The sequence below is a fragment of the Phyllopteryx taeniolatus genome, chromosome 10, assembly GCF_024500385.1.
Source record: "Phyllopteryx taeniolatus isolate TA_2022b chromosome 10, UOR_Ptae_1.2, whole genome shotgun sequence".
NCBI lineage: Eukaryota > Metazoa > Chordata > Actinopteri > Syngnathiformes > Syngnathidae > Phyllopteryx > Phyllopteryx taeniolatus.
The window spans coordinates 23,312,174-23,339,649 of NC_084511.1; the positions used below are offsets into that span (position 1 = coordinate 23,312,174).

The 27,476-nt window shown below is 40.8% G+C and overlaps 1 protein-coding gene across 11 annotated transcripts in view; it reads left to right on the forward strand.

Moving 5' to 3' along the window:
* The window catches only part of atp11c (ATPase phospholipid transporting 11C), a 54,999-nt gene that overhangs the window by 12,964 nt on the left and 14,559 nt on the right, over positions 1 to 27,476 (forward strand). For all 11 annotated transcript variants that reach the window (XR_009790406.1, XR_009790407.1, XM_061787081.1 and 8 more), the window contains exons 2-19: positions 8,420 to 8,539; positions 11,425 to 11,514; positions 15,030 to 15,110; positions 16,526 to 16,633; positions 17,732 to 17,860; positions 18,832 to 18,920; positions 19,361 to 19,411; positions 19,793 to 19,857; positions 19,936 to 20,017; positions 20,108 to 20,258; positions 21,016 to 21,213; positions 22,737 to 22,907; positions 24,956 to 25,167; positions 25,245 to 25,316; positions 25,398 to 25,471; positions 25,624 to 25,727; positions 25,818 to 25,999; positions 27,195 to 27,461. Coding sequence is in view for 9 of the 11 variants with exons in the window: in XM_061787081.1 (XP_061643065.1) it covers positions 8,420 to 8,539; positions 11,425 to 11,514; positions 15,030 to 15,110; positions 16,526 to 16,633; positions 17,732 to 17,860; positions 18,832 to 18,920; positions 19,361 to 19,411; positions 19,793 to 19,857; positions 19,936 to 20,017; positions 20,108 to 20,258; positions 21,016 to 21,213; positions 22,737 to 22,907; positions 24,956 to 25,167; positions 25,245 to 25,316; positions 25,398 to 25,471; positions 25,624 to 25,727; positions 25,818 to 25,999; positions 27,195 to 27,461 (2,246 nt within the window). In the remaining 2 variants the exon portion in view is untranslated. The remainder of the gene's footprint in view (positions 1 to 8,419; positions 8,540 to 11,424; positions 11,515 to 15,029; positions 15,111 to 16,525; positions 16,634 to 17,731; positions 17,861 to 18,831; positions 18,921 to 19,360; positions 19,412 to 19,792; positions 19,858 to 19,935; positions 20,018 to 20,107; positions 20,259 to 21,015; positions 21,214 to 22,736; positions 22,908 to 24,955; positions 25,168 to 25,244; positions 25,317 to 25,397; positions 25,472 to 25,623; positions 25,728 to 25,817; positions 26,000 to 27,194; positions 27,462 to 27,476) is intronic.

Here is a 27,476-nt window from a genome sequence, read left to right on the forward strand (position 1 = left end):
CAAAAAAACCCGTCTGCTTCTGTGTTCCGTCATCATTGAATCGTGTGTGGCGTGTGCAGTCATTCATTCATTCATTCATCTTCCATCTTCCTCACTAGGGTCGCGGGGGTGCTGGAGCCAATCCCAGCAATCTTCGGGTGAAAAGCGGGGTACACCCTGAACTGGTCGCCAGCCAATCGCAGGGCACATAGAAACAAACAACCATTCGCACTCACATTCACACCTATGGGCAATTTAGAATCTTCAATTAATGCATGTTCTTGGTATGTGGGAGGAAACCGGAGTGCCTGGAGAAAACCCACGCAGGCACGGGGAGAAAATGCAAACGCCACAAAGGGGGGGGCCGGGATTTGAACCCCGGTCCTCACAACTGTGAGGCAGATGGCGTGCAGTCAGCAGTCAATTAAAAACGACAATTGCACTTAACAGTATATTTATATTACCAGGTGAATTAGATTTTTGTTCCCGAATCTCAGCGTAGCGCATCGGCACATCAGGGCTGTAAACATCACCTTCATTTTCATACAGGATTGTCAAATGTCATTTGTGAGGCATGAGTGATGTTTTTAAAACAGTTGAAGTAGCACTTAGCGAGAAACCTTTTTTTTCTTGAGAAACTTTTCCATCTTGTTCAAAGTGCTGTAAGTAGTGCATGTGCAGGTCATAAAAAAGTCCGAGCTTAGTTCCCTAGTGCTGTGTCCACTTCCCTCAGACCCCTCACACCTCATTAAATGTTGAGTATATTTCACTAGTGGATTTTCTGTACATCTCTGTGGCGCGCTTTCTGCACTTTTGTGTTCCGTGTTACCACCCGAAAACTTAACAAATGCACATTTGTTCGTGTCAAGGTACTTTATGCATGGACAGTTTTACTCGCTAAACACTAGCAGAAGTAGCAGCTTTTATGAGTGACATCTCCCCCCCCCACCCCATCTTCCAAGCCAAAATTGCACTATGCCCATGAAAAAAGGGAATTTATAGTTTTTGACTACAGTGACTCACATAGTCACCTAATAAATGTTAGCTATTGTGTAACCTTGTGCAACTGTCCAAAACACTTCACCAACCAATAAGGCAGCAATGCTCAATTCCTTGATTGCCTTTGTCATAGGACTTGTCAGACGTTCAAATCTGAAAATAACATTTGCCCTGATTTGAAGCATTAGTTGAAATATGTCACCTTGAAAGCACATCGAAGTTCTGAAATTATTTAAACAAAGACTGATTCCAAACATTGTTCAGACGGCACATTTGTATTCCTTCAGTGATGCCACACTAACAAAGAGTATTTAATACCCAAAGCGGTACATTTGGAAGAGTGGGTTATTGTGTGGTTGAAGTGACAAATACTCATCTGAAATGTCGGCCTACTTTCATCGGTGGTGCTGACACACTTCCAAGCTGACATGATACACCATCAAAAATAGGTTGTCTTACATCCTCACTGGATAAATTAGAAATGAAGGAAATTTACACACTTGATTGTCATACTGTACTCTCATTTGACACATAATGATCATGTTTAAACTCTGGTTAGTACACAATTACTTGAAATCTAGGAAAGGATTGTGCATTTGTATTATTTCCTTCAAACATAGTCATTTTTAAAGTAGGGCTTCAACAATTAATCAAATAATTCAATTACAGTAAAGGTCAATGCAAAATCTCTGCCTCGGTGCTTAGCAGGGATAAATTTTTTTCCACACGTACTAATGTTACTGCAGTAGCACGCACCACTCCGTCTAGAAAGGAGTTGGCGCGATGGCGGCGAGCCAGGAGGAGAGAATCCATAAAAGACAGGGTGTGGGATCATTGCACACTTTAAAAGGGAAGGTAAAGTGTAATGTGTACCATAGCAGCGCATCTCCAATCAGTAACACAAAGGAACTTATCAATGTTAGCTACTTTAATAAAGCCTACTATAGCTAGTTAGAATGTATTGTAATGCCCCCGCCATTGGACAAGGATAGACAAATCTGCTGATGTACTTTCAATCATTTTATTCCACAAACTGTAAGAAAACAATCGTGTAATAAGCACATTTATACACGAGCTGTCGATGGCCACACCTCACGCCAAGTCACTCAACATGTAAACCGCTAACGGTTTAGCCAATTAACAGCCAGCCAATTCTACGTTCCAAGCAAAGCCCACACTTTTTAAAGCCATATGCACTCAAGTTACAGATACGACAGTAGAATGTTAGAATGGCGCCCCCCACTAGACAAAAATAATACCTGCACCTCACATGCATGTTATTGTGTTAAATAATGCAAAATATTTTTTTCTCTTTGATTGGATAATCGGTAGAATACTCCATTCTAAAATTATTAGATCACTGCAACCCTAGTTTAAAATGCATTTAAAAGAAAATAGGTCGTGTAATAACCAAACCATTTTAGTGTATTGTCTCTTCTTTTATGTAGAGAAACAAATATTTCAGAGACATCCTGTGTAATGCAGTTGGCTGAACAGCATGAATTGCACAAGTCCACTCAACAGCTCTGATGCAGTATCAACATTCTTAATAACCTGCGTAACATTATTTCATCTGCTTTCAAAGGAAGCCTGTAAAAGGGTGCTGAAATGTTGCTTGTGTAAATTTATTGTGATAGAACTACTTTTCTACTTACAGTGCATCTATTCAACTAAGCGTATGGCAATTGTGACAAAGCACATTGTGAAATAAAGACCTAGTGTGGCAGGAGGCGTGGTCGTCAAGAGTCTGGGTAAACCTTGGAACTTCTTCACAATGTGTATGTCATTAAATCTAAACATAATTTGATGGACATTTTCAAGCTCACTCAATTCTGTAATGCACCATTCGTTTCTTAATTCAGCTCCATTAGGGGCTGGTTATGTGCTTTATTGATCTAATTGGTTTGTCGCTGATACCCTTTCATCAAGGAGCACGATCTACTTAGTATTGACATAGTAGCACTTGACTCTTGGCCATGCTTGCTAACTGTGTTGGCATTGAACGCAGCTTTTGACATCTAATGTCAAGGCAAATGCAATCAGTGATGTATTTCTTCGAGAGCAGCGTTTCGTGTGTGCCGGTGAGCTCACTATTTTTAAAGATGACGTTTGGCCCTGTGACCATCATATTTTACAACGAGCAGTCAGTCGAGCGCAGACCTTCGCCAAGGCTGACAAATACTGCAAAACAGTGGTAGTCACCCACTCTAATTAGTGGCCAGCTTAATACTGTATATAAGAGAAACGGCTAATCAGGACATGAATGAGCACTTACAATGCCTCTAAAATCCTCCATAACAAATAAATTCAGGAAAAAAACGAGGATGATGATTGACGTACATGACCTATTCTACTGCTCTTCTCACAAGTAATGTACCATTTGTGCTATCTAAGTCCAGTTTTTAGTTTTTTTTAAGTGATGCTGTCACGTCACAGTAATTTTGACAAATCAACCCTTGGAATTTCGGCCCGTACGAGCTTACCGGTGAAAAGTTTTAACTGAAACTTGTCTGCCAATTGGAGAAGGGGTTCCCTGAGTTGCAGAGGAAACCAAAGGGTTGAGCAGATATTTTGAAAAATAATCAAGTTTTATACTGTTTTGCTCTTAATTTGAAGATGTTTTTGGACCAGATTTTCTCTCTGTGATATCACACAAAAATGTTAAAAAGCCATTTTTTTTCCTGGCACAAACGAACTCAATTTCTCCAGAACCCAGTTTTGCAAATTCTTGGTGTGTTGTACTCAGGTTGAAGTGGCCACTCCAACCATACTCAGCATTTTTACATGACATGTCATTTTTATGACAGTCTTGTTATGGCTAGCCATGTGCCTCAGTAGCGAGTCTATTTTATTTCACCTATTGTAGCCATGCTAACTCTTGTAGCTGGTTGCAAACATTAATTTCAAGACAGTGTTATAGTAATATATTAACATTACCTTGAATTTTATCAAAGCGTGAGAGAAATTCTCAAACGAGATGACTTTACCGACAAAGGAAAAAGTCGTCAAGCTCACTGACTGCTCGCACCAGCAACGGGAGGGGGAATGGTTGTCTCACTTTGTCTGCACTGATGACTCAAAAAAAAAACAAAAAAAAAAAACAGCTCATACCGCTAATGGAAAATGTTATCGCTTTATAAAACCTTTACTTTTTAGAACCACTGGTACCTTGGAACTGGTAACCGTCCCATGCCTCATATGTAATAATGTAGCGGAAGTTGCCCTGGTAGAAATCTGATTTGTGACTTTTATCAAATATGCTTGATTTCAATGTGAAGATACCTGATTCCAGGCCTCTTAGCCTTTTTCTCTTCATACTGCCATGCTGCATCTCTGTATTGTGCTACTTGAGAGAAAAACATCAGAATTGTCACTTGCAATGTATAACCAGCCTTCGAGCTCCCAACATTTCTTGGCGAATGTCATCAGCAAAGGTCAGAGTTTGCACATACAGCTTTTCAGCAATTGTGTTTAATCTACAGTATATGGAAAAACCTGCAACAACCTTTCGTTACCATGGACATTAGCATGGCTCAAGGGCAAACTGTCCTCTAGAGCTGGCTGCAGGTGGAAGATGTATATCAGAAATCCTATTTCTTTTGTTTGTGAGCTTTTCAGATCACAGAGAGGAAGAGTGATTCAGCCATCTGATACTAATAAATGTACAACTGTAGTCCGTTGGGATGCTGTAGTTTCTTTGAGGGGCTAGTTGTTGTTTTAATATAAAGAAGCAGGATCTGCCCATGTGGTTGGTTCCTTTTTGTACTTCCTCTCTCGCACTATTTCTTCCTCCCACTCTCCCACCTACATCCTCTGGCAGCCGGGTCCATCCGTTCCTGCAGAAGGGCTTATTAATGTGTGCCAACCAAGATGGAGATGGGAGATTTGACAGCCACACTGAGGTGTGAACATGGCTGCTTGTGCAAACAGAGGCCTTATGCAAACATTCTGGCTACTTAATCTTGTCTGCTATATGGGAAATGAGAAGTCTTGACGAATGAATAAAAGCATTGTTACCTTTTGGTTCACGTGTTACTTCACTCGTTATTCTGAGTAAATTGTTGCATAATCAGAAATTCTGAATGTTTTGTTGTCGTTCCAAGAATGGTTTGATACTGAAATCCTGTAAGATTGGTTGCTCTAACACACAGTCACTGGCACCAGACCATGATGAAACGTTCATCGTAATTGGCTCCCTCAACCCAAATGCTGCTCAGCTTTATACTGGATAAAACAGATCCCCAGCTTGTCTATAACAATTTTACAGGGACAGTGTTGCCAGGATATGTGGAAACGTGAAATATGACTATTAGGTTTGTGGTTGGGTCTTCTCGGGCACGTATATGTTAACCTACCACCAATTCTTTGATACCAGAAGAAAGATCTTAACTCATTCACTTGTGTGGATGTTTAGAGTCGTCACCTGCAATCCAACCATTTACGGCCCCTGACGTATATAATCATCAGGTGTGTTTTTCAACAGGTACTGTAGGTGTGGAAGAGGGTTTCGCCCAGCTTGTCTGTAGAATTGGGGTTTGTAAACAAATCTAATGACTAAAAGATCATTGTAGATGTTGTCGTTGTATCACTTTGGATTTGAGATCGGCACAGCTTTTGAGTAGAAAATAAAAGATTAGGCTGTGAATCTTGGCTGGTCACTTTGATTTGGGAGATAAATGCCAGCATGTTGGAAGTGGGATAAGTTTAGGTACCTCGCACTCTGAGTATGTACTGTATAAGTATGTCATTAACAGAGTATGTGTGGCGGTAGCTAGTAGAAAGTGTGTGTCCCAATCGTGAGAAAAGATGACTCGGGTCATGGAGTGAATAGTGAACGCATTTAAAAAAAGACACTGCTGTTCAACTCGAGGCATGCTGTGAGTCAGCGTGACTCACGGTGCATTTCTTGGTTGTCTGTCTGTAAATAAATGATTATTTTGCCATCAGAAGTCCCTCCTCAGTCTTGTTTGTTGTTTTAAAGTTGGTGCTTAAGACGTTTTATTTTCACAAAAGCTTGTTTTTGCCGCTTTTTGGGGAGAAATCAGTGTTTTTGGTCAAACTAAACTATTTTGCCGATTACTAAAGAACAGAAAAAGCTAGAAACAAAAGGTTTTTTTTTCTGGTGAAAGAAGAGAGCCTACTGTTTTGGTAGATTTGGTGCTTATATTGTCACAGAACAGAATATTCTGTGGGTCTAGAAAGATTAGTCAAAATGCTCTAAGACAGCTGGCTGGCAGTATGGGAACTGCTTTTGAAAATGGCTGGCGGTGAATGTTAATAAAACTGTTGAATGGAATAGCTCACTTTATGTGCTCATTATGCTTAAAATAGCTGCTAGCTACAACATTAAAATATTTAGGCAGATTCTGTAAGTGCCCAAAGAAGTTTTTTTTAAGGTGTTTTTGCTGCAAAAAGAACAAATCAATAAAACTATAAAAGAAAGCTTTGCAGGTAAATGTCAGATATTAGAATGGCATTTGGAAGAAAGGAATACAGTTACGTTGTTACTGGGTAACATGGATAGCTTTGGAATGGAACAGTGTATGACCTTTATGGAAGAATAATATGTATATATTTTTGTATACTGCATTAATAAATGTGGAAGGTACAGTAAGAAGCTCAACCTGAGAAAATGGTGCCTTGGGGAAATCCCTAAGCAGTTTAGACATTCAAAAAACAACACTAAAATCCTAAAACTTGAGTGTCTTCAGTCTCCCCACTCCTAGTGACAATTCCCAATTTAAATCCCGTAGTGTGCCTATAAAGTAAAAAAAATATATAGTGAATAAAATAACCTTTTTTTTGTCCCCTATATATCCTGAAATAGCATTTTTTCCCCCCTCAGATTTATGTGAAATTAATGGAAATCTTCTATTATATGTTGTCCAGTTGGTCTTAAAACATGGATTTTGTATTGAACACACAAAATGAAGGAAAATAAAATAACAGATTTGCAGTGGCCCAAAAAAAATCCCAATCAAAATATGTGGTTGCATCACTGCTTTTTCAAGGAATACAGTAGAACGCAAATAATTAAAATAGATGCAACAGATCTGTAAGTAACATTTAGGATGGCGAACCAGAGTTTTAGGAACACAAGTTTCTCATCTTGTTCTATAGCTGCCGTTTTGTCCAACTGTGGTGTCTCACTCTGAACACGACGGGACACCACGTAAATAGAGTAAGTCTATAACACAAGAAGAATTAAGACATGAAAAAGAAACATGGTGGCATGTTTGAATGGATACTGTTGCTGTGAAATGAGCTTTAAATAAAGTGAATAAAAAAGAAATGTGACTTTTTTCAAAATACCAAGTAGCCCAGACAGCGACGGTCGGCCCACTGTAAAAATTCTTCGCGGTGATTGGTCGCACAGCGCAGCTCCCAGCTAATGCTAGTGTGAATGCATGCGCCTGTTTGTGACACACTTTCTATCTCTCCAATGATTGGCATACTAGTACATTACAGTGGGGCAAAAAAGTATTTAGTCAGCCACCAATTGTGCAAATTCTCCCACTTAAAAAGATGAGAGAGGCCTATATACCTCACCTTGAGACAAAATGAGAAAAGAAAATATAATAATTTATCAGCAAATTATGGTGGAAAATACATATTTGGTCACCTACAAAGAAACAAGATTTCTGGCTCTCACAGACCTGAAACTTCCTCTTTAAGAGGCTCCCCTGTCCTCCATTCGTTACCTTTATTAATGGCACCTGTTTGAAATCGTTATCAGTATAAAAGACACCTGTCCACACCTTCAAAAAGTCACACTCCAAACTCCCACTATGGCCAAGACCAAAGAGCTGTCAAAGGACACCAGAAACAAAATTGTAGACCTGCACCAGGAGACTGAATCTGCAATAGGTAAGCAGCTTGGTGTGAAGAAATCAACTGTGGGAGCAAGGGCATTGAAGATGAAACGTGGCTGAGTCTTTCAGCATGACAATGATCCCAAACATACCGCCCGGGCAACAAAGGAGTGGCTTCGTAAGAAGCATTTCAAGGTCCTGGAGTGGCCTAGCCAGTCTCCAGATCTCTTTGGAGGGAGTTGAAAGTCTGTGTTTTCCCAGCGACAGCCTCAAAACATCACTGCTCTAGAGGAGATCTGCATGGAGGAATTGGCCAAAATACCAGCAACAGTGTGTGAAAACCTCGTGAAGACTTACTGAAAATGTTTGACCTCTGTCATTGCCAACAAAGGGTATATAGCAAAGTATTGAGTAATTTTTGAAAAGGTCCAGTATGGCTGATTAACTCGGCCGGCCAATTAATCGGTGGGGCGCTACATAATACACAAGTCAGTTAATTAGCACATTTAATTATGTGCTTGATTTTAATTGGTATTCATTTATGATCTAGCTTTAATCTCTTATATCTTTGTCTTTATTGTCTCTATCTCCAAACACATCCATGCTTACTCCTTTGCTCCTCCCCTCAGCTTAAAGGCGATGAAAGAAGAGTAGACAGTAGGACAATCTACGTTGGTCATCAGCCAGGTTCTGCCAGCGAGCCTTTCATCCCGCCAAAGTTTTGTGACAACAGAATTGTGTCGTCCAAGGTAAGGTGCCACTTTTGATGTACCCTTGCACCACGGCACATTTTAACTGCACAGTACCAGCTCAGCTAAATTTCTCTTTTCCCACCTCAGTGTGTGGTCAGTTTTTCACTTCAAGATTGTACTGCAGGAAACTGCAAATAAATAAATTAATGAATAAATAAAATACAATAAAATAAAGACATGTTGCATGTCGTGCTGGCATATGTGACTTTTTTTTTATCCTTGCCGAAATGTCTGCCACATACGTTTTGAGTGCTGAGTAAGTCTTTAGGAAAATGTTGGAAGATAAGTTTATTTTAGCAACTTGATCTGGTGAAAAGTGGCACACAACATTGCTCATTTGAGCCATCCACCATTTTATGGAATTTAAAAGTATCCCTCGCATTAATTTACTAATGTTTCTGGCAGTTGAAGCGCTCAAGGATTTATGTCCAATTTCCCGCTGTTGTGAAAGGACCATGAAGTTAACCGGAAACTTAATTTGCTGAAACCATATTTGCAGATCTCTGGTGAGATCAGAAGTGCATCACGGATCTGGTGCACGTAGTCCATTGAACGCCTGAGTTGCAAGGAGATACACTAACAACTAAAAACAAAGGTGGAAACCCAGGGTTAACTGACTTCTCGGAAGCGATAAAATGGAGCACTGCAGCAAAATGGAGACTATGGAGTATAGTACTGCTGTGTCCAGTGCTCAGGTGCAGCAACATGGGCAAGCTAACAGTTGCTTTTGGCATTTCTTTAATAAGCAACATGACAAGTTGTCCGTTGCTTGGAATTCTACCTCCTGTGATATTTTTATTTATTTATTTTTAAATCCTCCTTTCCAGTGCCTCTCCAGATGCTCAACCTCTCTTTCAGCAAAAGACAATTATTAGTGTGTCAAGGGAGCGCTGGCTTTGACATACACGTCTATTAATTTCCTGGCAGCTTGAGCAATACAATCATTCTGGGCCCTGATAGAATGCACCCTCCCCTACTGTAAATCTCAACCTCTTGCTTCTGATGCAGGTTCGGGCTAAATTTGGGTGGCTAGCTTATGGTTATAACGGGTGTTGGATGGAAGGAAGCCGGCAGTACAATGGCAGCTGGATATGCAGAGGGACCCCCGTGAGAATGGGCCCATCAATTGCTTCTGCCCGTATGTCAGGGTAAACAGACTTTAATTACCCTGGCTGCAGTCTTTATGCTCCTCCATACCTCGGCTCTGTCATGATTTTGCTTTCGCAGTATGCATTGGCCCGTTGCCACTTTATCCAACTCTTACTTGCTGTTGCACCATGCCGCTGAGACCACCACCACCACTCCCTGCCGCCCCTTTTTTCACCACTCCCGCCCTCTTTTCTCATGACTTCTCCCCCCTTTTCTCTGACAAAATGAGATGGACTGTTCTGCTGTGGCTGCATTTCAAACCCGCCACATGCCTGGTGTAGTATATTCATAAACACCATCTTATTGCTTTGTCTGTGTGTAAAGTATATATGTCAACATTCTTTCCCGTTTGTGTGTGAGTGTGTGCATGTTTTTTTGCCCTGGAGCTGGACCAATACTCCCTTTTCCACCCCTAGTTGTCTAGTTCTCTATTGTGAATGTGTTAGCACAGATACCGATTTGTGTGAGTATATGTTGTGACTCAGCGAGATTGTAAATTTATCTTCTTGGCTGATGGGCTTCGTTCTGCACCCAGAAATTACGTCTATCCTTTATTTATTTATATTATATACAGGCCTACTCAAATGTCTCAAGCCTCACTATTTTCACTGTCTATCAAAGATTTCTTACTCATTCCGACTTTCCATCTTGAGGAGATATAATGCCGCAAGTCTCCCATAACATTTGGAAGAGGTGGAGCTATGACACTTTACAGACAGTTGAAGTGTCCAGTAGGGTTAAGAGATTTGCGCTCAAGCTATTTTCAACACTTTAAATTGGTTATTAATTTGTAAAATGTGGGGACTGACCAATAGTATCGATTTGTGGAAAAAAATATGGAATTGATCAAATTTGAACATACAAGGTTTCCTTCTGTCCAACAGCAACAATAACAATGACTTACTCCCACCTCTGACTACCATCTATTCATCCATCCATCCATTTTCTGAATCGCTTATTTTTTTGCTCCTCTCATGCTGACTGATAACATGACTGTAGTACTGGAGGGGCTCCTACTGCTGCAGAAAAAATCCTTTTGTGTTAAACATACCTTGGCCAATAATTATGATTCTGATGGTTAATGTAAACCACTGCTGGTCAGTCATTGGTAAAGGAGCTTTGTCAGGGCCACCTCTCTAACTTTTGTACTTGACTAGAAATGACAAAAATAAACATGGTAACATTATTTTAACATGTTGCTGTGACTGTTGCTATACTCTAAAGTCTCCACTCTGATGCAGCAGTTTTGCATTTTCTTGCTGTGTGAAAATGGCCTTCTGACCATGGCAAACAGCCACGTCAAGAATTAAAAAAAGGAGACTGGTCCTGCGCATTAGATGTCCAGTGCCAAGTTACCAGCAGGGCTTGGGTGAACTTTCTGTTCGCTGATTAAGGCGCCACTTCTTCCCTAATGACATCCACAGCAGTTATTTTCACTTCCAAATTGCAAAATACCCTGAAACAGTTGCCAATGTCATGGGTTCATTGGCACTGTTCAAGGGTATTTAAATTAAAGATAAATCTCCAGTTTTAATCAATGCAAAACATGTTGCTCCCATGGTTTGCGTCTCTAGTTAGACAAAGTCAAATCTATTGGAAATTGCCGTTGCTCTTCTTCCTACTCCCAGACTGAATGCACATGCCTGTAAATCTTAAATAGTGATTTGTACATTATATTATGTGTAAAAGACATGGAACAGAGTTATTAATCTATTTGTTTTTCATTCCCATAGTATACCGTGTGGAACTTTTTACCAAAGAACTTGTTTGAACAGTTCAGAAGAATTGCCAATTTCTACTTCCTTATCATCTTCCTGGTGCAGGTGAGTAATCATTCACTGAGCACCCTCTTGTCACAGAGTGTTGTTGTAAACTTCAAATATTAAATTGCTCTACAAAGGCCCTCCAGTTGCTGCAGTCCTTCCCTTCCGTTTTGTGCTTTTAGTGACAAGTCTTAAAAATAAAAGGGCACTTGTTGCCTAACCTCCCATCATGTCATACTTTCTCTCTGTCCTCCTTTCTCATCCACACAAATCTTCTCCCCCTGCAGCTGTTACCGCAACGGTAGCTACAAACAGGTCCTAGTGTAAACAGTTGCTCTGGTGCGTCCTCCCTCTCATTACATAGCCTGCAGAGTGACTGCCTCCCAAAGCTTAGTGCTAAACTAGGGAACGTCTTCAGGCCACAAAGGAAATTCCGTCATTATCTAGTGTTGTTGACTCTTTCCTCCATGCTCCTAAAGTTGACAGGACAGCCTGTATATTCCAGTCTGTCTGGTTTGACTCTCCTAGTGGATCCGAAAGAGTCTAAACACTTGCGAGCACTCACCCTGGAGGCTGTTAGTTTTGCTAACCATCTTAGTGTGTGTGTTTACATGCTGCAGAAGAAACAGTGGAAGATGAGGGATGGATCACTTACCAAAAAAAATTAAAAAAACTTCCATTTCTTTATGTAATAAATACAATCATGTTCACTTCTTCGCTTCGTTTTGTACTGCTATGGAGTTACTCATTTTACATTTCTTATTGAGGTTGTCATTAGCAATGGTGCAGAACTGCACAAATGTAACTGTTGCCATTCAAAGAGGTTTGGCATTGAGCTGCAAAGTATTCTGTTGATTGTGTTTTGTAACTAATCATGTTACGTATTTGTATTTATTTATTTTTATAAATTATAAAAACTCTATTTAAAGAAATGTGAGAGTGACTTTTATGTGAGAGCCAGCATAATGCAGTGCAGTTCTACACCACTGCAAACTACACCCAATGATAAGCACTGTTAATATTGTGCCTCTTCAACATGTGTAATCAAGTTCTCTTTTGATTTTGCCACTGTTACGGTGTTGTGGTAGGGAATGCCAAGCACGTATGGCTTCACGGGTGTCCTGGGTTTGCTGAAAACCGTTTATCCAAGCTGCAGCCTGGCTGGCATTTCTCCACTAATCCAAACTCTCTTGAGGGGCTTCTTATTTCTAAACACTCCTTTTTCCCCCCATGCGGGATTCTAACATATCAGAGAAAGCAAAGAGGGGAGATAAACAGTATAGAGACCTTATGTGCACTCCTCCTTTTTTGCCCTGACATCTCTTGGACAGAAATAAACCTTTTCACTCCCCCGTGAGAGCGGTTGTCATGCAAGTGCTGCACCATCAAGCAAATGTCATAGTTCCTCCAAACTGTTCTTTTCGTCTCTTCCCCTTTTGTCAATTGGTGTCTTCCCCCTTTTTGGTTCTCACGTCTACCCCCCCACCTTCAACTTATCTCTGCAGCCCTGCACTGCTAACGTCAGCAGCCAGGAAGCCCTCTGTGTGATTCTGAGCACCACAAATAGGCACAAGGCTGATAAAAAAAAAGCACCACTTTCCTATAAATAGCAATGCGTGTCTTTGCACGAATTTGATCAAATGGGAATAGAATGCCGTGAGAGAGTAAGAGACATGGCACTGAAAGCTCAAGAGAGGAAAAAGGCGGAAGAACAAGGGAAAAACAGGGTGTGGGGTTAGAAAGGGAGAGAATTGGGAAGTGAAGGAGGGAGACACAAGCAAAAACATGCATGCATACACACGTTCTCTCTGTCACTCTGACACACTTCCAAGCTGATACGAGGAGATTTCTGCTGGGCTGATATCACACCAGCACATCGACAACAGCACTGAGAAGATTTTTTTTTTTTTTTTTTTGCATTTTGGTGCAGAGGGGGAAACATACCTGGCTGTTTGCTTGGAGGTTGTAAGATTTTGCCTGTGGTCTGTTTAATAGAAGAACCAATGTTTTGTCAATTCAATTGATGTTTGCTGTTTGCATTTTTAGCTGTACTATTAAAATCACAAAGGGCGTTGACACCCTCCTATTCCAAATATGGTTGTTGTGCTGAAGATAGTCCATCCCGGACTATTTTGAGGAACAGAGATTGCTTTTTATAGTCTGCATTCACCATTAAATTTGTCACAGAGATGACAAATGATGAATCAAACAACAGCTTGGGCTGAAAAGTAAGCTTTGTTGTGCATTCTCTCGATCTCGTTTCCTCCGTGCTGCGGTTTGACCATCTGGCTGGTGCATCACAGGCACATGCTGTCCCCAGTCCTTGGTGTTGTTTTTGTTAAAGCTTCCTCTAATTAGTCAATCCTCCTTTCCAAACATGTGACCAAATGTTTGCTGTAACTTTTTTTAGGAGGATGGACAGTGCTTCAATCGCCCTCTAACATTACTCGCATCAATGCTGAGGGCAGTGTCTCCCCTTGCCCCTTGTCTTCAACCATGGTTAATGACGTTTATGGCCTAGTTCTAGTTAAAAAATGCTTATGCGTTGCACATCATTGTTCTTTAGAGCACAAACTTCATGAGACTCAAATCATGGCGCCAATACTGGCTGAGGCTAAATTGTGCACTCTATTTGGTCTCAAATGCTTTATGATGTGATTCATCCACAATCAATGGAAGTCTCAACCATCAGTCAAGTAATTGTTTTTTTTTCTGGACATCCCTAACCACCAGTTTAGTCTACAGTGTGTTTTTGAATGGTTGGTGTCAGAATTGATCTTTTGTAGGCTCATTTCAATTTTAAAATAGTTAATAGAGTGGTGCCTTGAGATACGAGTGACCTGACTTTCAAGTTTTTCAAGATAGGAGCTGCCATTTGAAGGATTTTTTTTTATTTAATTTTATTTTTTTTGTCACTTTAACTTGCGAGCAAACATTTGAAATACGAGCGCTGTAAGTTGGCAGTGGACTCAACATACCATGTTCTGGCTTACTGAGTGAGACCGGGATCATAAATTCCAGTGTAAATCTCATGATGGTTATAGAAGGCCATTTGTGTGGTTTTAGCGGAAAGCTTTGGTCAGGTGGTGCTCCACAATGGGCTGTTTGGGATTACTTGATTACTGATCCAAATTATCAAACTCTCCCGTTAGTGCAAGGGAAAACTCACATGCTTCAGCTTTTGTGCACACAAACGTTAAACCGGTGAGTCTGACAATGTTTTGGGATTGCCCTTGGCACGATGGTGCTGACAGATTAAGCTAACTCATCCAAAACATCAGTTAATCCACGTGTTTTTGTATTTTTCACGCCTCAGGGGAGTAATTGTAATTTCTTAAAGACACGGACGGACTGCACCCTGCATTTCCTGGAAGAAGGCTTGTCACACCAAACCACTTCCTCTCTCATTCCTCCCACAACAACCATACCCGACACACTTCTGCCGCTTATCAACTCTGCAATGTGTTGATTCAAAGCAAATGGTTATCTTCTAAATGTGAAGGTTACATGTTTAACAGTCTTGATTGGTTTTTATTTTATTTAATTTTTTTTCTCTCTCCCCCCACCCTCAATAGGTGATAGTGGACACCCCCACCAGCCCAGTCACCAGTGGCCTACCTTTATGTTTTGTGATTACAGTGACAGCGATCAAGCAGGTAGGACCCTGCCTATCAAGCCTAGTGTGTGTGTTGATAATATAGTTCTCATGCAATCATAGACCTCCTCCTCGTTCTAACAAGTCACCATTTGTCCTTTTTCCTGTAATGTACATGAGCAATGCTCTCCTGGACTTTGTAATGTAATGCTGTTGAATTCTGATTAGGGAAGATGGAAAATTGGGCCTCTGAAGGAATGACCACTGGGAACTTTTCAATAAGCGTAACTGTCTTTGTTGCTGCCGTGTCCCCTCATCAGATGTATTGTTTAAGGACTGACTTTTGAGTTGGTCTACCGCTGGGGCTTTGAAATGCAGAACAGTGGGTGGACTTCCTTCTGTATATGTATGGGAACCACTGATAGAGTTGGATGGCCTTTTGTATGGCTTTTAAATGGAACAATGTGGCCCGCTTCATGACTCTTTTAATCAAATGTCTTGTTAAACTACTGGCCACTGACTGATGTTTCAAGGGAGATATGGAGATATGAAAACGATGTTTTTTAGGTGTCAAAATATGTCCCAAGTAATGTTTGCAAAGCCTTTAAGGCACATTTGTTTAAAGTCCCTGTCAAGTGAAAGTAAATAGTCTTCTAAATTGGATACACCACAGAGAAAAATGTTAACCCTGCCAAATTGTAATGATTAAAAAAAAATTGACAAGTACTATAAAATTCGGCTTTTAAAATTATGAAAAATCAAGCCAGTCTCCGCTCTCGAATGCTCAGATACCTATACAACAATCCGGAAAAATGGATGCTCTATGTTGACTTCTATTCTGCTTTAAGCAATGGATACATTTTTCTTGACTTTAACTACTTGGCAGCACAAACACATTTACAATTGCAGTCGTAATGCATTTTATACATAGGAGAACCATCCACTAGTTTATACTACAGGATAATGCCTCACATAGAAATTGTATAATACTGTATGTTCTGTATTTCATTGATAAGACTGTATTGTGTTTAACCATGTAGTTTCCAAGTACAGTTTGTTTTTCCTGTCAAAGTGCATGTAAATAAGATGCTCTGATACCATTTAGGGTTTTTTTTCTTTTTCAGTTTTGCCTTTCAACCACCTGGCATCATCACACTCCTTTCACCTTTCCCTGTAATTCTACTTTCTGGCTCAGGCCCTGCCTTGGCTCACCTTCGGATTTGTCTCTTTACCTTCTTTATCGCTGCACCATTCCATCAGTCTCCATCCTTGAGTATTTTTTTGAATACACCTACTCTAGTCTCTGCAAGCGCTTCTTTGCACCTGATACACGTAACACTGAAACTAGTAAATGCTGATCACATGCACCTTCCTTTATTCCTTAGTTCCCTTGTGATTGCTGAGAAAAATAAAGTGCCGGAATGTCTTAATTTCTTTGTTGTATAATCAAAATGTGCCATTCTGAATACGGCACAGGGCTATGAGGACTGGCTACGACACAAGGCTGACAATGAGGTGAACAAGTATCCTGTGACAGTGCTTGAAAATGGTCGGAGGCTACGGAAGGAGAGTGAGAAGATCAAGGTAGCTTACAGCATCCCCGCTAGGCTTTTGAGAAATATAGATTTTCCCAGGAGGTGTAGTTCCAGATGAGAAGATATTAGGACATGCGCTGACTGCTAAACAGATGACATATTTCACTTTTATGATGATGTCTGTCTAGAACAGGGGTGTCACAAACTAATTTTTGTGGTGGGCCGCATCGTAGGTATGGTTTACCTCGGAGGACCATTATGACTGAACTAGGGATGGGCTCGTGCCGATACCAGGTGTCTGCATCGCGCCGATACCAGGTGTCTGCATCGCGCCGATACCAGGTGTCGGGCTCGGGCCGATACCAGGTGTCGGGCTCGGGCCGATACCAGGTGTCGGGCTCGGGCCGATACCAGGTGTCGGGCTCGCGCCGATACCAGGTGTCGGCATCGCGCCGATACCAGGTGTCGGCATCGCGCCGATACCAGGTGTCGGCATCGCGCCGATACCAGGTGTCGGCATCGCGCCGATACCAGGTGTCGGCATCGCGCCGATACCAGGTGTCGGCATCGCGCCGATACCAGGTGTCGGCATCGCGCCGATACCAGGTGTCGTTTCAAGGTAGAATGGTACTTGCGAAGGCTGCCGATACCAGCCACAGATACTTAAGACAAAAAAAATAATCTGACAAAGTCCTACTCGGCAATAGTTGGCACTACACAGCGACGTTTGACACATCGGTGAATTATTATGTGGGTCAGAAAATTAAAAACACAACAAATTAACGGATAACTAGTTTTGAAATCAGAAGTCAGTAAAGTTTAATTTAATTTAAATAATTACATTTAAAGTCAATTTATTTTAAAGGGGATTGGTAAAAAAAACTGAAAAAAGAAATGCTTGCAATATCTCAATCTGCAGTTTTGTTTTTTTTAGCAAGAGATGACGTCGACTCATATTATTTGCATTCGCGGGCCACATGAAATGATGCGGTGGGCCCCCGGGCCATGAGTTTGACACGAATGTTGTCTGCTAGTATTTTTGTAAGTCTGCTAATGTATTAAGTACAACAATAATGTTATGATATTCAAGATGGATATGGATAAATTTTTGAGATGTGGTGTGATGGCCAAAAAATCTCTTGTTTAGGTGGGAGATGTTTTAGAGGTGGAAGAAGATGAGACCTTTCCCTGTGATTTAATCCTGCTCGCATCCAGCAGGGGTGACGACACCTGTTTTGTTACCACTGCTAGTCTGGATGGAGAGTCCAACCATAAAGTAAGTTTAATTGTTTGCAGGCGTATAGCTCAAGGGGAGGGATGTAACACAGAGGAACAGTATCTAAATACAATACAGTGGACCCTCAGTTTTCATAATTAATCCGTTCAAGAAAGTCTGACGAAAACCAAAGCAATATTTCTCCTTAGGAAGGCATGTGAATCCAATGAATCCGTTCCGGACACCCAAAAATAGGTTTTATAGAGAATGACTACCGTTTTAGATACAGAAAACTGTAAAATAAATATTAATGTGTAATGAAGTGGATAAATGAATGTTTAACATCACTTTTTTTCTTTTTGATATCTCTTGATGGCATATGCAGCAAGGAAGGGAGAGAGGAGAGCCATTTTCGTACTTTGCTACGAGTTCTTAAATTCTACTGTCTTCTTTGCCTTTTTTATCAATAGGCTCGGCAACGCTCAGACAAGTTGGGGCAACATCGGCATAACATCCAGTCAAAAGTCAGGCCTTCAAAATAAAATATCAATATACAGTAATAACAGTCTCACTACACCTTCTCTGGCCCATGGAGAAAAACTGTTATTATAATGTGTGCTTTTATTTTGAAGGTCTGACATTTGACAGGATGTGTTACGCCGATGTTGCCTGAGTGTTGCCGAGCAGACCGGGAGGGTTATTGCCTTCAGTTAATAAAAACTTGCATTGAGGACTAGGCCTTGCAGTCTGTTGAACCCTTTTTGCACAACTTACGAAATGCCTCGGACGAACTCTCATCAATTCTGGGAAATGAATAGCCAAGTCACATTTGTATTGTACGGAAACTAAGTGGATATACCAAAATTATATATAAATATATTCATTAATTTTCATTGATAATCGAAACGTACAAAAACTGAGGTTCCACTGTATATGAGTATTTTTCTTAATTGTTTTTACCTATATCAAGGTGTTTTGGTGCTTTTATCCATTGTGTTACATTCATGATACTGCCTTTTCCGCTTCTTCAGACACACTACACTGTTCCAGACATAGAAAAGGATCTGGAATCCCTCAGTGCTACTTTGGAGTGTGAACAGCCTCAGCCTGACCTTTATAAGTAGGTATTCAACAGATTCACCCGACAAGTCTGCATCATTGCATCTCTGTGTTGAAATGTGCAGAATCATTTAAATCATGGTATTTATGGGTTACCCAAAATTATTTTTAACAATTATGGTATCTTGTTTGAAAGAAAAACCCACAATGATCACTAAAACAACATGAAACTGACAAAAGTAATACAAATCAGTCATTGTTAACCTACAATCCAAACTGAGATAACGTGAATCTGATGCTTGGAATTTTCTTAAATGCATATTGACAAGCCATAGTATTTTATTGTGTTATTACCTTTTTCAGTTTCAAGTTATTTTATTATATTTATAAAAGTTTTTGGTAATTGTGGGTTTTTCTTTATTCAGTGGAAGGATAACAAATTGTGTCCATGTCTGTAGTTATGCTTAGCAAGTCATTAATGCGTGTGCGTTTTTGTACTAGGTTTGTCGGCCGTATGCACATCTACAAAAGCAATCAAGAGCCTGCAGTGAGGTGAGAACACTCATTATAGTCCACCGAGCTCAGTTTTCAGTGAGAGCCTGATCAAAACACACTTTGCTTAAGCACCCGTTCATTTGCCTTTCCAGCAAATCATTCTTTTATTGATCCTTTATCGTAGCGCGCTGGTAAAATTAAAAAAGGGTGGCTTGGATTCAGAAACTTCTTCCAAAGCATTCCCTTAATGTAGACATTTATCACTGGCTACCTTCGTAATAGCTGTTTAAACAAATGCCAGTGTCTCTCCCAGAAAAGCCCAGACTGCAGTCATACGGGCATACAATTCCAGCTGGGCTGCCAGGTTTCCATTAAATGAAAGGAGAAGTATGTGGAATTCACTGCCACTGTTTGACTTTTACCGATGTTCCTGTGCAGGTCTTTGGGCCCGGAGAATTTGCTGCTAAAAGGGGCAACTTTAAAGAATACTCAGAAGATCTCTGGTGGGTCGATAGTCACTTGCATCAAGCTTTATTACCAAAAGTAATAAAGTAACTATTCTGCTTCTTATCTTTTTTAAGGTGTTGCTATTTACACTGGCATGGAGACCAAAATGGCTCTCAATTATCAAGGCAAGTCTCAGAAACGCTCTGCTGTGGAGAAGTAAGTTTACACCAGGGTGCCAGTATGTTCCTCCATGTGTGATGCCAACCTTTTGGGTAACCGACATATTTTTTATGTCTTCACTCTCAGGTCCATCAATGCCTTCCTTTTGGTGTACCTTTGCATTTTGGTGAGCAAGGCCCTGGTGTGCACTACGCTCAAGTATGTGTGGCAAAGCAAGCTTGGGCAGGATGATCCTTGGTACAATGAGAAAACCCAGAAAGAGAAGGACACCAATCTGGTGAGTAGATACAGAACATCAGTCGAAAGATGCGTCTACCTCGGATCACATTAGTGGTTTACATTTTGCATACACGGGAGTGCTGTTGTAACCTCTAAGGCACAGGTGTCAAACTCGGACCCGGCGGCCAGATCCGGCCCGCCACATCATTTTATGCGGCCCGCGAAAGCAAATCATGTGTGTCAACTTCCATGATTCTTGCCAAAATCTGTTCCAAACTTCATATTCATATGTAATAAATAGTAATGAGTTATTGTAAGCATGTTTTGCCTCCAAACCCCTTTTACAGTTACTTGAACAATCGCTGAAGAAACCATTATCCTTGACTTATGATTTCAAAACTAGTTATCCATCAATTTGTTGTCTGTGTAATAATATGATGAGGCGATTAAACATTGATATGGTTTTACAATCAGAATGGCCCTCTGAGGAAAACCGTATCTAAAATGTGGCCCGCGACAAAAATTTGTTTGACACCCCTGCTCTAAGGCAACAAATTCATGCACCATATTTTTAATCTTATTTTACAAGCCTTACCCTTTACTGATTGCTCTAGTAAAGTTATGTGGTGTGAAAACGGCACCACAGACCAACACTGTGAAATTGCCCATTTTATTGACTGTTAACCTTCTGCACCAATCAACTATTAACATTTCAATCCTAACAACATGGTTTATTACCCCAACACTGCAGCAGAATGGTTGTTGGTACACAAAAGTAAGATTTATGTTGTGTCCCCCTGCCGCCTTCTCACCAGTATCTAAAGATGTTCACTGACTTCCTGTCATTCATGGTGCTCTTCAACTTCATAATTCCCGTGTCCATGTATGTGACGGTTGAGATGCAAAAGTTTTTGGGATCCTTTTTCATCACCTGGGACAAGGACTTTTTTGACCCTGAAATCAAGGAGGGGGCGCTGGTCAACACCTCTGACCTCAATGAGGAACTCGGTCAGGTCAGTCTTTAACAGAAATTTTTGGGTTTAGCTTATTTACACATAATGCACAATTAGGTTGTCATGTGCACAACCGGTCAAATGTTTTAGAACACCCAAAATGTTTTTATTGAAAGTCAAGTAGTTCAAGTCCAATGAATAACTTCAAATAGTCCAAAGGTAAGTGGGTGAACTGCCAGAGGTTAGAGGAGAGCAGGCATGGTTACCCAAAACGGAAAAATAATGTACATTTCAGAATTACACAATAAGGCAAATGAGCTGGTTCGGGATGAACTGGACAGAAGAGTGAAAACAAAGCATTTACTGAAGAATATTTGATTTTCATTGAAGAAAGAATGCCACAAGTGTGTTTAGCTGTTATATCAGCCTAGGGTGGGTACTTTGAGTCAAAGGTTCGGAGTACATTCTGGTTTAAGGATTGATTCCATGATTTCTTTTGTAACCTAAATTATTTGTTCGGTGCGTAAATTTCAGAGTACAATGAGACATTGAATTGCATGAATTTCAATTAAAACTACAAAAAAATGTTGGTGTTGTAAAATCAGTAGTGTAGAACGTGACTGGTCCCAAAATGGCTTGGCCACAACATTAGGCACACTTGCACATTCTAATGAGATTGGTTAGGTTGAGTTGCCTTTAAAAAGGATAATAATGTTTGCTTTTTATTGACCCTGTCAATTTCCGACTGCATTTAACACTGTGGTTGGTCACCCAGTTTTTGAAACACTTTACAGTGTATAATTCAGTGCTTAATATTGTATTTTTTTAAAGCCGCATTTTATGTACAGCCATTAGATTGTGCATGTTATACTATTGAATCAATCCATCCATTTTTCGTACCTCTTATCCTCACTAGGGTCGCGGGTGAGCTGTGGAGCCTATCTCAGCTGACTCTGGGCGAGAGGCAGGGTACAGCCCAAGCTGGTCACCAGCCTATTGCAGGGCACATATAAACAAACTCGCACTCACATTCACACCTACGGACAATTTAGATTTTTCAATTAACCGACCATGCATGTTTTTGGGGTGTTTTTGGGATGTGGGAGGAAACCGCAGTACCCGGAAAAAACCCACACACGCACGGGTAGAACATACAAAGTCCATATAGGCGAGGCCAGATTTGAACCCGCGTCCCCAGAACTGTGATGCAAATGTGCTAAAGAGTTGTCCACTGTTCTGCCCTACTATTAGATTATTCCAGAAAATGATGAAACATTAACTGGCAGAATGTGATCTCCCCTCTGATTACAACAGATGTACTTTTAAATGCTAATAGGTGACCCCCGAGCACTCCGTGTCATTTTGACTTATTTAGTTTTATGGCGCTTTTAATTGCAGTCAGTTGCCATTGACATTTGGATTTGCCCGGTGATTGAGATGAGAGAGATGCAAATGTAATGCAGTGTGGAAGGTTAATGATCAATCCAGTGATATTCTCTCATTCTGCCTCACTGTTCAAATTGACAACACGTTTTTTTTTAAATGACTTTGGCATTGTGTTTTTTGATGTGTGCTGCCTGCAGGTGGAGTATGTCTTCACAGACAAGACGGGTACCCTCACTCAGAATAACATGGAGTTCATCGAGTGCTGCATCGATGGATTCCAGTACAAGCATCAAGACGCAAACTCAGAGTTAGATGGATTTTGTGTCACAGATGGCCCCGTGAGCAGACTAAAGGAAAAAGCTGGCAGGGTAGGTGTTTGGCAGTGTCGCCCCATCTGTTGTACACAAAAAAAAAAGAAATTCATGCAAGCGGCAACATATGGCTGCAACATCGCTCAGTGCTCCGGAAGGCCCTTCACAGGTCACCCACATACAGTCTAGTTGCCATGTCAGCATATGTATTCAGCAGCCTGATGACTCTTTTATAGACTGTTGTACAACATGTATGTTGATAAGAAGTCTGTTCGGACAATTGGCCGTAAATCTTGAGTTTTAGCTAATCTCTCGCTACTGTATATGACATTGGATCTGCAAACTTGCACACTTGTGTGACTGTCACCCCACAAGTTCCCAGTGGAGGCTTAAGTAATCACACAGGAATCATTACAGCAAATGTAGGTTATTTAAGGTTCAACTATTTTAAAATTTATTTATCTCCGCTCCCTCCTGTGGGGAGTCTGACAACAACTGTATACACCTTGAGACCACCAACAGTCCGCTGGTGGAACAAAAGTCAGCCAACATAAGGACTGTGGGCCTTTTCGGATTCTGCTTTTTGTGTAGGGACTTTCCTTAGCTTTGGTATCTGAGAGAGCTGACTCGAAAGTACTTGAGGAAAGGTTTTTGGAATTCTAAAAACTAGGGGTGTCCCGATCCGATCACCCTGAGACCACCAACAGGCACCCAACATAAGGACTGTGGGCCTGTTTGGATTTTGATAGAAACTTTCCATGTCTTTCGTATCTGAGAAAGCTGACTCGGAGGTACTTGGAGGAAAGGTTGTTGGAATTGTAAAAACTAAGGGTGTCCCAATCCGATCTTTGAGATCGATATCAGTCTGATAAAAAGTAAAAAAAATGTATATCGGTTCGGATTGGACTGATTATTGTTCTCTGTTTGAGTAATATCACTTGATCAAGCCTTTTCCAACATCCCATACTACACAATAAGTAATGTATGTATGATTATTTATGATATTGGATCAGACCGATATCTATATATGCCAAAACTAAAGGCTGCAATATCTGTATTGGGTTAGTGAAAAAGTTGGATCGAGGTACCCCTAATAATGAGGGAGCATTAATTCATTACATTCATTCATTTTCCACACCGCTTATCCTCACTAGGGTTGCGGGCATGCTTGGAGCCTATCCCCAGCTATCTTCAGGCGAGAGGCGAGGTACACCCTGAACTGGTTGCCAACCAATCGCAAGCCACATATAAACAAACAACCATTCGCACTTACATTCACACCTAAGGACAATTTAGAGTCTTCAAATAACCTACCATGCATGTTTTTTTGGGATGTGGGAGGAAACCAGAGTACCCGGAGAAAACCCACGCAGGCACGGGGAGAACATGCAAACTCCACATAAGTGAGGCCAGATTTGAACCCGGGTCCTCAGCACTGTGAGGCACATGTGCTAACCAGACGCTCTCCGTGCCAGGGATCATTCATTATTTGCAGATTTTTACTCTTTGTGGTTGAGCTAGATCTGTAAAGAAATAGATTTTAATTAGAAAATATTTAATTTGTTATTTAATTAATGGATCTGTTTTATTTTCATTATTCTGTATGTCTGTTCGATCTTTATGTGCAGCACTTTGTTACAGCTGCGGTTGTTTTTTAAAGTACCTGCTCCCGAAATAAAATTCAGCTGAGTATGTATTAGTTCATTTGGAAGTTAAACATGATTTACATATCCATCAGTGAGCTAAAGGAAAATTCCAGATTTAAAACCTAAGGACAACACAAAGATGAGTACAGAGTAATTTAAAAATGTTTGTTGTTGTGATTTGCTATGGTGTAAAACTGCACTGCATCTACATAACAGCTGTTTCTTTCTAATATTTTGGTTATCATAGCAACATGACTCTTTATAGTACAAAACCACTGCAAACAAGTTCTAAACACAATCATAGACATGTTTTTTTTCCGGTCACAATTTTTCATACAACTATTTACTGCATTTGGTAAGCTTATGCAAATGTACCCAATGTTGTGGCCACTTAGTGTTTAATCTTAAATACAGACTTTTGGCTCAAATCATTTTTATTCAATGTGATTGAATCGCTAGGAGCGTGAGGAGCTGTTTCTGCGCGCCCTTTGTCTGTGCCACACGGTCCAGGTGAAGGAGTCACCTGTGCCGATTCAGGTCCAAGACAGCAGAATGGCCGACCAGGTGGATTCCCTCGGAGTGGATGCCATCGTGTTCCGTGTCCCCCTGGATGAGAGGGGCTTGATAGCGTCCTCCCCTGATGAGGTCGCCCTGGTCAAGGGGGCCATGAGGTACGGTGCCAGCTGCGGGATTAATTTCTCACTGAACATATGGAATGAATTTTTCGGTGGTTTGTCTCCACCTGCAGGTATGGCTTCACATTTCTGGGTCTCGAAAGTAAAGCCATGAAAATCCTCAACAGGAGCCATGAAGTTGAAGTGTAAGTTAGCACATAAAAACCCACATTAGTCTGTCCTCATTTGTGTCTTAGTGGAATGTTTTTTTTTTTTTTTCTTTTCAGTTATGAACTACTTCATGTGCTGAATTTTGACCCAGTGAGAAGACGGATGAGTGTAATTGTCAAATGCAAATCAGGTGAATGAGTTAAATGGTTTACTTGAATTTGATTTATTTACCACCAAGTAGCACCGCGACCCTAGTGAGGAGAAGCGGTACAGAAAATGGAATGGAACCACCAAGTAGCAATGTCCTAACAATGTGTTGTTGTGCTTATCAATGTCATACAGGTGATATTGTGCTCTTCTGCAAGGGAGCAGACTCCTCAATTTTCCCTCGCGTCAGACAGGAAGAAGTGGGACCGATACGTGTGCACGTGGAGCGGAATGCAAAGGTGGGTGGATGACACATCCTCGCACATCACTAATCACTTCACAACAGATTTATATTAGGCTCTCTTGACACGGTGTGCTTTGCGATGCAGGAGGGCTACAGAACACTGTGTGTGGCTTACAAACTACTCAGCACGGAGGAGTATGCCCGGGCGGATGCACACCTGAGGGAAGCCAGGCTGGCTTTGCAGGACAGAGAGGAGAAACTCATGGCTGTTTATAATGAGGTGGAGACTGGCATGAGTCTCATCGGTGCGACTGCAGTTGAAGATCGGTGGGTGGTTTCTTTGTTTTGTGTGATACTTTAACTTTATGCAGCTGTTTTTTCACACTTATATATTCCTCCTCAGTACATTGTCACCTCTTCATATTTTAGTGGCGGTACTTGGCTTTTTTGTTAGACGATACTGCCATCTGGCGGTTCACATAATGTACATACAGTACACACTAAAGGTTGGGGATGCTGGACTTTGCTTAGATTCAACTCAGCTCAGTTTAGAGAAGGTAAAGATTAAGTTCACCTGTAAATGTTATCGTGCATTTTATCTTATCGGTAATCCTGAAATTTCACCTATAAACCCCATATCCATAACTTTTTTTGTTTTTTTTTGTGAGTAGTGTATCTTCAATCATACTACAAGTAATATACCTCAATTTGCAGCCTGCATTCTTATTTTTACTTTTTTTAAAGTTATTTATTTATTTATATTTTTTTATTTTGTCGGCACATATTGTAGTGGTTAGTACGTCTGCCTCACAGTTAAGAGGTTTCAGGTTCGAATCTCAGTACCAGCCCACCTGTGTGGAGTTTGTATGTGTCACACGACACACCAAAATTTGCGCGTTAGGTCTGTTGAAGACTCCAAGTTGTCTGTAGGGGTGGATGTGAGTGTGAATTTTTGTTTGTCTACATTTTCACTGCGATTGACTGGCATCCAGGGTGTACCCCGCCTCTTGCCCAAAGTCAGCCAGGATGGACTCTAAGCTCACCCATGACCCTAATGAGGACAAGCTTTATTGAAAATGGATGGGTGGCAGTATTTTCTTTCAGATGTTCTGAGAATATTTCCATTCAACTAGGTGAAAATCCACATCATAAAAAATGATGAAAAACTTTGATTTAATTATTATTATGATTATTTTATGATTGGAAGAAGATTAATAAAAAAAAATTTAAACCATCTCTCAAATCATATCCAATTTCAGCATGTGTATGCAAAGTCAGAAGGTGTCAAAACAATTTTTATCAAATTTTGTTTTGCGCCAGCAACTGGTCCAATTTAACATATCCAGATGCTTAAATAGTCCCGTCAGGTTGAAATTCTTGTGCTGGGATCCAAGTAGCTAAAAAGAGGTAAAGTTTGATCTACTAGAATTTACAGAGATTAATCCACATAGCCAAACTGAAACGGTTTGATTTCGCAGTTTTGATTTGATTGAGTTAATGTAGTAAAATTCGTCTTTTGCAGACTTCAAGAAGAGGCTGCAGAAACAATGGAGGCTCTGCAGGGGGCAGGCATTAAGATCTGGGTCCTGACGGGGGACAAAATGGAGACAGCAAAGTCCACCTGTTTCGCCTGTCGCCTGTTTCAGCGGTCCACTGAGCTGTTTGAGCTAACAGTGCGCACTCTTGAAGAAGGAGGTCGGAAGCGCGAGGAACGACTGCACGAGCTCTTACTCGAGTATCACAAGAAAGCAGTGCAGGATGCGCCATCCTTAGAAAACAGTGTCAGCAGGTTGGCGTCTCATTT